This window comes from Falco naumanni, chromosome W (genome assembly GCF_017639655.2).
Source record: "Falco naumanni isolate bFalNau1 chromosome W, bFalNau1.pat, whole genome shotgun sequence".
In the NCBI taxonomy this organism is placed as follows: Eukaryota; Metazoa; Chordata; class Aves; order Falconiformes; family Falconidae; genus Falco; species Falco naumanni.
The window spans coordinates 9,555,322-9,565,783 of NC_054079.1; the positions used below are offsets into that span (position 1 = coordinate 9,555,322).

A 10,462-nucleotide genomic window follows, 5' to 3' on the forward strand; every position below is an offset into this window, starting at 1 on the left:
AATTATTGTATTTGTAATTTTACTACTATCACAGGATGCGATTTTAGTTACTCAGCCCCAGTAGTGTCTCATCAATTCTTAAAATCCAACTTTACCCTATCACAGATGATAATTCCTACCCCCATAGGACTAAATATAAGCAGTATAAAAGGACTATTAAAACATGCAGATTTACAACGTATACTGAAAGAAACCGAAGAAAAGGGACATGAAACTCTCCTTATGATCCATCATGATGTAGAGGGGATCAAGAAAGTTTTAAAAAAGGTAGAACAGGATGGAAACCATAATTGGTGGGATACTCTCTTTGGCTGGTCACCTTCTGCAACAGGAATTCTTAACACTATGGTACACCCCATTGTGATCTTATTGATCAGTTTAGGAATTTCCTTAAAACTAACCATTATGTTATATTTGTGGGTTTGGAGAATGTTTAAAAGGGTAACACTTATTTATGATGCTTTATATCATTCGGGAAGACTGCTTAAGTAAAAGAATTTACTTAGTTTGATAGAAAAGGGGGGATTGATATGGAGAAATAGTGTGAAATGGGGACAATGGACATCGATTGTGATTGTATATGTCTGCTCAAGGAATGTGGGTATGGTGACTAGTCATGGGTGCAGTGTCTGGTCACATAGGCACACAGCTCTGAGGAGACAACTACAGTTTTTGAGGAGACGCCTGCCCCTCTTCCTCTAACAAAGGGGAGACGGGGAGACGCCTGCCCTTCTTCCTCTAACAAAGGGGCTATTTAAAAAGAATGAGAAAAGGATGAGAGATATTCCAATGCTATCTAGAGGGACGGAGTGCTAAGTTTCCTTGCTGAAGAAGATCGGATGGTCACAAGAACATGAATCACCTACAAACCTGCAAGACCACCACATTCCAGGAAACGGACTGATAAGCTAATTAACATACGAAGCGGGGTTTAGGTAACGAATATGTATAGGCGTTAATTGAATATTCATTTGTTTCATTGTATAAATGTGGGATGGTTCGTCACTTCGGGTATGCACGCTTGTGGAGGAGCGGTCCCCCGTGCATCTGCGCGCAATAAACATACCTACTTTATAACTTTCGAGTTATAGAGTCTAATTCCGCACGTCAATACAGGTGCACAGTGTACTTTAATGCCATCAAGCTATGAAGGAGCAGAACCCTTTAGTAGTACTGGAATGACAGGAGGTTCTCAACAGCTAACTGTCTTGGAGGCTAAAATAAACTTGACTGGGAATGAGTGGCAAAAACATCCCATTGTGACTGGCCCAGAGGCTCCACGTATCCTTGCCATAGACTATCTTAGGAGAGGGTATTTCAAGGATCCAAAAGGATATCGGTGGGTTTTTGGTGTAGCTGCCTTGGAAACAGAGGAAATTAAGCAGCTATCTACTTTGCCTGGTCTCTCAGTGGACCCATTTGTGGTGGGGTTACTGAAAGTCAAGGAACAGCTGGTGCCAATTGCTACTACCACAGTGCACCGGCAGCAATACCGTACCAACCGAGACTCCCTGATTCTCATCCATACGCTGATTTGCCAACTAGAGATCCAAGGAGTGATCAGCAGAACCCATTCACCCTTTAATAGCCCCATATGGCCAGTGCAAAAGTCTAATGGAGAATGGAGACTAGAAGTGGACTATCGTGGCCTGAATGAAATCATGCCGCCATTGAGTGCTGCTGTACCAGACATGCTAGAACTTCAATATGAACTGAAATCAAAGGCAGCCAAGTGGTACGCCACTACTGATATTGCAAATGTGGGGTTTTTGATCCATTTGGCTGTGGAGTGCAGGCCACAGTTTGCCTTCACTTGGAGGGGTGTCCAATACACCTGGAATCGACTGCCTCAGGGGCAGAAACACAGCCCTACCATCTGCTATGAACCAGGCTGCACTAGTTCATGGTGAAGATCCAGAACATCTGTAAAACATTGATGACATCATCGTATGGGGCAATACAGCAGAAGAAGTTTTTGAGAAAGGGGAGAAAATAGTCCAAATCCTTCTGAAAGCTGGTTTTGCCATAAACCAAAGAAAAGTCAAGGGACCCACACAGGAGATCCAGTTTTGGGAATACAAGGGCAAGATGGATGTTGTCAGATACCAATGGATGCAATCAACCAAATAACAGCTACGTCTCCACCAACTAATAGGAAAGAAACTCAGGCTTTCTTAGGTGTTGTGGGTTTTTGGAGAATGCACATTCCAAACTACAGTATGATTGTAAGCCCTCTTTATCATGTGACCCAGAAGAAGAATGATTTTAAATGGGGTCTTGAGCAATGACAAGCCTTTGAATAAATTAAACGGCAGATAGCTCATGCAGTAGCTCTTGGGCCCATTCAGACTGAGCAAGATGTAAAGAATGTGCTCTACACTGCAGCTGGGGAGAATGGTCCTACCTGGAGCCTCTGGCTGAAAACACCAGGGGAGGCTCAAGGTCAACCCTTGGGCTTTTGAAGTCAGGGATATAGAGGATCTGAGGCCCACTATACTCCAACTGAAAAAGAGATATTGTCAGCTTATGAAGGGGCTCAAGTTGCTTTGGAAGCGATTGGTGCTAAAGTACAGCTCTTTCTGGCACCCTGGTTACCAGTGCTGGGCTGAATGTTAAAAGGGAGGGCTTCCTCTTTACATCATGCAATTGATTCTACATGGAGTAAGTGGGTCATGCTGATCACACAAAGAGCTCAAACAGGAAATCCCAATCATCCAGGAATCCTGGAAATTATTATGGACTGGCCAGAAGGCAAAGATTTTGGCATGTCACCAGAGGAAGAGGTGACATGCTGAAGAAGCCCCATTTTATAATAAATTGCCAGAACATGAGAAGCAATGTGCCTTGTTCACTGGTGGGTCCTGCCGTATTATAGGAAAGCATTGGAGGTGGAAGTCAGCTGTATGGAGTCCCCTACAACAAGTTGCAGAAGCTTCTGAAGGAGGTGAATTGAGTCAGTTTGCAGAGGTGAAAACTATCCAGCTGGCTTTAGATGTTGCTGAACGAGAAAGATGGTCGATACTTTACCTCTATACTGACTCATGGATGGTGGCAAATGTCCTGTGGGGGTGCTTACGGCAATGGAAGTAGAGCAACTGTCAGCGCAGAAGTAAACCCATCTGGGCTGCAGCATTGTGGCAAGATATCGCTGCTCAGTTGGAGAATCTGGTTGTGAAGGTATGCCACATAGATGCTCACGTACCCAAGAGTCGTGCCACTGAGGAACATTTAAAAAATCAGCAGGTAGATAAAGCAGCCAAGATTGAAGTAGCTCAAGTAGATTTGGATTGGCAACATAAAGGTGAATTATTTATAGCTTGGTGGGCCCATGAAACTTCAAGCCATCAAGGAAGAGATGCAACATAAAGATGGGCTTGTGATCGAGGAGTGGACTTGATCGTGGACACTATTGCACAGTTCATCCATGAATGGGAAACATGCTGCAATTAAGCAAGCCAAGCAGTTAAAGCCTCTTTAGTATGGGGGATGATGGCTGAAATAGAAATATGGGGAGGCTTGGCAGATTGACTATTCACACTCCCACAGACCTACCAAGGCAAGTGCCATGTGCTTACAATGGTGGAAGCAACTGCTGGATGGCTGGAAACATACCCTTTGCCCCATGCCACTGCCAAGAACACTATCCTAGGCCTTGAAAGACAGGTCTTGTGGCAACATGGCACCCCAGAAAGAGTTGAACGGAACTCATTACCAAAACAATCCCATAGATACTTGGGCCAAAGAGCATGGCATTGACTGAATATATCACATTCCCTATCATGCACCAGCCTCTGGGAAAATTGAACTATACAATAGACTGTTAAAGACTACACTGAAAGCAATGGGTGGTGGAATGTTCAAACATTGGGATACACATATAGCAAAGGGCACCTGGTTAGTCAACTCCAGAGGATCTGCCAGCTGAGCTGGACCTGCCCAATCAAAGCTTTTAAGTACTGTAGAGGGGGATAAAGTTCCTGCAGTGCACCTTAAAAATATGCTTGGGAAAACAGTCCGGGTCATTCCTGCTCCAGTCAAAGGCAAACCCATTTGTGGGACTGCTTTTGCTCAAGGACCTGGGTGCACTTGGCGGGTAATGAGGGAGGACAGGGAATTTCAATGTGTGCCTTGAGGGGATTGGGTTTTGGGTAACAATAGTCAATAAATCAAATTGTATGATGTTTATTGCTATACAAAACTGTATGTTGTCTGTTCTATATACTTGTGACATCCATCTCTGCAATTCCAGATTTGGAGATCTAAACCTGACTTCCTTCCAATTACTGCATTAACAAAGAATTAACTTTGATGAAACCAGGTCAGTGCAGCTGTAATAGAATCAGAACTGGCTTCAACATGCAACAATCCAACACCTTGTACCATCTTCCCTGCCTTGATAGACTTATAACAGATGGAGCCCAAAGTCATGGACTAAATGATCTCAACAGACTTTTAGAGGGATGGTTCATAGACTAAGGGAAGGATATATGCGTGGTACCAAAAGACAGGGAAGGTGATAGTGTATTGAAAAGAGTAGCATGACATAAATGGTATGGAATAAGGGGTGGATACTGTCCTGGTTTTGGCTGTGATAGAGTTAATTTTCTTCTTAATAGCCGGTACAATGCTGTGGTTTAGATTTAGTATGAGGATAATGTTGATAACACACTGATGTTTTTAGCTGTTGCTAGGCAATGTTTATACTCAGTCAAGGACTTTTCAGTTTCTTAGTTCCTACCAGTGGGAAGGCTGGAGGGGCACAGGAAATTGGGAGGGGACACAGCCAGGACAGCTGAGCTGAACTAGCCAGAGGGATATTCCAATGAACCCATGGGATCTTGCTATCATTAGCTCATTTAGCAAATTAAGGATTAGATACCAGGCAGATCTGCAAAAGGAAAAGCATCAGATGGACATACTCCCAATAGATACAGCAGGATTTGTCTCCAGTCTAGACACTATCCACTTCCAGCTGTAACCCTCAACGTCAGCATCCCTGCTGGGAACACCCCAGGGATGCCCCCTTCCCTGAAAAGCAGGGACTCAGGATGTGTTTCAAGGCCAAAATTCCTTAAGTGACAGGATAGCACTGGAGAGACTAGAGGAGCTCAGTGCGCTTGGCACCCAAATGAAACTAGAATTAGCTTGGTTAAAACATAACTTGCACAGCACCATCCCTGTGAGAAACTATCAAGCACTACAGGACTTCTTTGCTGAGGAAAACAGAGCAAAGACTGGAAGCTGAAAATTCCAAGCCAAAATTCAGCATGTCCTCTACATGCAGATGGGTCCCCAGGGGCAACTGATGTTACTCTAACACCCCAGCATGGCTGGCCTTCCTTCCAGGGGGGCACATGGTCACAGATAGTAGCTGAGAGCCAGCAGCATCTCTGCAGCCCTAGCATCCTCCTCCACTACCCAACGTCCTGTCTCACTGGGGAGCATCTCAACCAGAGTCCAGCCACTCTGGATTCAAGTCCTATGCCTGCCACTTGATTCCCATGGCAACCTGGGACAACTCATTGTTTTGCAATGTATTTGCAAGCCAGAGTGAGAACACCACCTCTTTCACCTGCTCAGACTATTTTACAGAGACTGCTCCCATGAGAGGCTTTCCCAGCCTTGCTCTTCCCCAGGCTCTGCCCCCAAAAAGCACTGCCGCATCCCCCACACTGCCCTTTTCTTCCCACTCACTCTTGTCCTCAGGTTTTGGCTACTCCAGCAGAGTTTGAGCACTGGTGGGGGCAGGAGGGGACTGGAGAGGACAGAATCCTCCCACACACTGCTGCCCACTGCCATGCAGATCTGCTTGCATCTCCCCTGCACACCTGATATGAGCAGCAGGAGGGCCCCAGCACACTCATCCAAGGGGGTTTGCAAAGGTCAGCTCAGGAGGTCTCCAGTGAGGGCCACATGCTAGCACCAGCTGGGAACCACTCAAGAATAGACACAGGAAGAAAAAAAAAAAAAAGAAAAAAACCCAGCTGGCAGCACAGACACTGCCAGGAGAGGAAGCAGCAGGTTGAGACAGACACAGCTCATTATGCCATACCCACAACTGTAGAGCACCAAGCAGAGCAGCTGCCACCAGCAGCACACTAGCAGGGGGAGGCAGCAGCCAACATCCTCAGCCTAAACAGGGGAGGGAAAAATCGAACACCACCATTAGCACTAAGAGCAGTTTCCATCCCCTTCCTCCCACATGCCCTCAGGAGGCCAGGCAGGCTCTACTGAAACCCACCACCATGAAGACATGGGAAATGCTGCTTTAACAAGCTCTTCCAGTGTTGTCACTGTCCTTGGAGGTTTTCAAGGCCAGCCTGGATAAAGCACCAAGCAGCCTGCTCCAACCATGAGGACTGGAGACCTCCTAGGGACCCTTCCCATCAGGATTATCCCATGCTCAGAGCTGGGCAGGCCCAAGCCCACTGCATGCTGGGGCTATGAACAAAGTCAAACTAACTGGGAGCTGGTGAGAGCCATTCTGGTTTGGTGGTTTCCTCAGGGGACATGCCAGGGGCTGGATGAGCCCTGAGGAACAAGGTCCCCATACCCTCAGGACAGGGCTCACCTGCACAGCAGGAACTAAACCCCCGATCTGGCCTGGAAGGGAGTTCCCATCAGCATCTCCTCAGAGATGCATCAACTCAGACCATAGCCAGGACAGCAGCAGGTGGGGAACAGGGCATCAATCCAACAAAAAACCCTAGGCATGGATTTTTTTATTATTATTCTTGCAGCACTTTCCTCATCCTGCAGCTCAGGGTGCTAGAACAGGCAGACAGCATCTCCAAGGATGGGAACAGGCAGGAAGGAGAAACAGCACCAAATGCATGGGCACTGCTCTCATCGTGGAGAACAGAGTACAAACCTCACTGCTGCCAAGCCCAATGTCCTCAGATGCATCTCCTGAGCTCACCCAGCCACAGTTGCCAGACTTAACTGTGCCACATTGAACGGGGGAGTCTGAGAAGGACAGGGGGAGCACCACAGTGAGGAGCCAGCACTCCTCTGCACAGAGGATCACACCCTCACTCCTGCACCATCTGCTCAGCTGTGGTGAGATCCAGCTCAGAGGCAGTGGTGGCAGCAACTGGGGAAAGGTCTCCTTTGCAGCAGTATGGCACCCACCAGGAACATGCTTTGCAGACAGCACTTGGGTAGGAAGTTGCAGAGCTCAGTGGCCTCTTCTGCTGCTCTGACTTTCAAACACCAAGTAACAGTGCTTTAATAGAAAAGCAGACCCGTCGCTCCAGGCTACAGTACCCGTTCTCTCTGGAACAAAGACCCACAGCCAAGGCTTCAGTAAGAGCTGAAGCTCCAGGGGAGCATACCATGGCCACAACATGCTCCTCATTCCTGTAGCCTGGGGATTTCCCACACCAGAAGCACCATCACTGGTCTCACCAACCCTCAGTGGACTTTTCAGGAATATGCTTAATTGCCTTTTGATCCCAGACAAGTTTTTCACATCTTCCACCATTTCCACAGGTTAATCCCAAACTGCTTCAAGAAACATACTCATGCCAAGGTGCCGTTGCCTCTTCCCACATGCCCTTTGTGGGAAGGGAGCTTGAGCAATCATTCCCTGCTTGCATTCCCTTAGCCACACACAATTTTATTATTTCCCACCATCCTCCCTCAGTCATCTCTTCCACCAGACAGAAGAGAGCCAGTTTATGTAATTGTTCCTTGTATAAAAACTGCTTCATACCTTTAATTATTGCTGCCACCCCTCCCTGCACTTTCCCAGCATGTCTTTAAAAGGGTGCCAGATGTGCTGGCAGATGAGTTGCAAAGGAACAGTTTTGGTTAAGACCTCAGCCCAGGAAAGGACGAGGAGACCAACACTGTGACCAAACGACAGGGGAAGAACAAGCCATGAACCCAGAAAATACTCCAAAATGCCCCATTCAAACACCTCATCTGTAAGGGGAAGCATGCAGAGGTTACAGAAGCATTCTCTAATCATGAAAAATGTGATATTAACAGCCTCAACCATTCACATCACCTCTCAGCTTCACTCATGAGCTGCAGCACCTGCAGAACCAGCTGCTTCCCCTCTTGGTCTCTGGGACAGGTTTTCAGGCAGGATGTTGTCCCAAGAGGAATCATTGCTTTGCATCAACACGGTACCTTGACAGGGGCAATGACAGCGCTGTTTCTCAAGACAGGCAAGTTTCTTAAGACAAGGGGAAGGACACTGGGACCAGACAGCTCCACCAGCCAGGAGCTACCTCACTCCAAGTCTAACCCTGGCCAGGACATCACAAAGATCAAGGGGGCAACTCACATGGCAAAAGCCCAAATGCATTTCCTCCTCAGAAGAGTACATGTGATGGGGCTTTGCAGAGGAACAATTCTGGGAGCATGTTTAGCTTGGCTATGCAACTTCCTGCTAGCTGGTCACAGCTACAGGCACCACTGCTGCAGAGCTGGGTCACACCAAGGCAAACAGATAAGGAGTGGTTTTAAACACAGCCCCTAAGCCCCATATAGGGCCCAAGCTTCAGGAGGGAAAATGGATTTTTCCTGAAGAAAAAGGATACCTCAAGGCAAGTTCTTGCACCATTTCAGGGCTAAAGCACTTCAGCCAACACCAAGACACAGAAGCCTCTGCTGCAGAAAGACCACAAGCCTTGGTGTATCAGGTGTCTGATCTGGGTATGGCACTGTCCCTGGGGACCAGACACTCACCCCATCAGACACCCTCAGACCACACCATGCAGTGACTCCACAGAGCCCATTCTACCTTCTGTCCCAGCCAGTCCCACATGAAGCAGGATGCTGCCTTAGCACAGGCAAGGCTCTCAGGAAGTCCATGCTATCCTCCAACCTCACCAGCACAGCCAGATGGCAGGAGCATACCTTGCACCAGGGGGAGAGACAGCTTAAGTGCCTCCATGCCTCCCTGGAGGGCTTCACCCTCCAACACAGCTGCTCCTAGTAAGCTTCTCTCCTGATTTTTTCACCCTGGGACAGGCCAGAAGACTGCCAAGTACTTCCCAGCCCCAAATCTACAAGAAATATGCTTCAGCATCACTCAAGCCTTGCCTGCAGCCAAGCACCCCCCAGAACAGCCAGTACCAGGCTTCTAGGCCCTGTACAGGACTCTCCCCCAGCAGGCCCCAGGGCCTTCACACCCCAGGGCCAGAGCTGCCCCAGGTCTTGGGCGGGGGGGGGGGGAAGGGGGGAAAGGCAACCCTCACACAGCCCCAGGCCCCACAGAGATACTACCACAAGCTTCATGCTCTGCCCCACACAGGAAAGGAAAATGCCCCCAACCCACCCTGACCCTTTGGAACTTACAAGGCCCCCATCCCACACAGATACAGCCACATGCCCACCTGTAGCCTCAGTCATAACCCCACACACGGGCACGATAGGAAAAGATCTTGACACACAGCACCCTAATGACATCACAACCTTTCCAGATAATTCCCTAGGCAATCCCGCCGCTATAAACAGGCAGATCGGCGCGGCGGGGCAGGTGCCCGACCAATGAGAGCACCCTGAGGGAGTGGTACTGGCTTGTACTTCCCAATGGGCTGTAGTGATAGGGAGGCAAGGCGAGTCAATGAGCCCGGCGAGACAACAGGCACCCTCTCGGCCCAATGGGGTGGAGGCACGTGCGGGCAGGACTCACATGACGTGACACATCACATGACGGGCAGGGGCGGCTCGGCTCCGCTCGGCTCAGCTCAGCGAGTGCGTGTGTGTCGCTCTGGGATAGCATGAACAGTGGGTGCTGGGGGTGGCAGTAGCGGCGCTGCTACACAGCCTGTCGCTGATACTGGTGTCCTGGTGGGGATGGAGGCTTGGCCCCTCTGTCCCCTGTGGTGACAGCATGTCTCAGTAGGGCTGGGGGGCCAGTCCCTCTGCCCTATGGGGTGATAGGGTGTCCCTATGGGGGTGAGAAGGGAGGTTAGCCCCTCTGCACCCTTTGGGTGACAGGGTGTCCCGATAGGGGGGGTGGGATAGTGGTGTTAAACCTCTGTGTTATGGAGTGACGGGGTGTCCCTATGGGGCTGGGGGGTATCTGCCCATGGGGTGATAGGGTTTCACTGTGGGGCTGGGAAGGGGAAGTTAGCTCCTCTGCCCCTTTGTGGGTGGGGAATGGAGGCTTACCTTTAGCCCCGTTGTCCCGAAGGGCTAACAGGACATCCCTACGGGGCTGAAGGCAAGGGAGAAAGGGGTTGGCGCCTCTGCCCCCATGGGGTGACAGGGTTTCCTGGTGGAGGGGGGAGAGGGGGGGGTTAACTGTTCTGCCCTCCCTACTGATTAGGGTGTCCCCATGGGTCTGAAGAGGGTGGGAGGAAGGGGTTAATCCCCCTGCCCCATAACAGTGCATCCTAGTGGGGCTGGGAGGAAGGGGTTAAACCTCCCTCTCCATGGGGCTGCAGTACATCCCTATGGGGCTGGAGAGGGTGGTGAGGTGAGGGTTAACCCCTCTCTCCCCTCC

General features: G+C 49.3%; 1 protein-coding gene across 1 annotated transcript; it reads left to right on the top strand.

The window, feature by feature from the left end:
• Positions 1-1,116: 1,116 nt before the first annotated feature.
• LOC121080348 lies at positions 1,117-10,229 on the top strand. Its single transcript, XM_040578304.1, has 2 exons — positions 1,117-1,795; positions 9,220-10,229. Exons 1-2 carry the CDS (start codon positions 1,134-1,136, stop codon positions 9,503-9,505), a joined length of 948 nt encoding a protein of 315 aa, XP_040434238.1. The 5' UTR covers positions 1,117-1,133; the 3' UTR covers positions 9,506-10,229.
• The last annotated feature ends 233 nt before the right edge of the window (positions 10,230-10,462 follow it).

Bases quoted from the DNA above. Each gene is read 5' to 3' on its own strand.
- LOC121080348 (XM_040578304.1), top strand. From the start codon at position 1,134: ATGCCATCAAGCTATGAAGGAGCAGAACCCTTTAGTAGTACTGGAATG. The intron at 1,796-9,219 runs GCCACAGTTTGC...ACACAGCCCCAG, and splicing joins CATTTGGCTGTGGAGTGCAG to GCCCCACAGAGATACTACCA.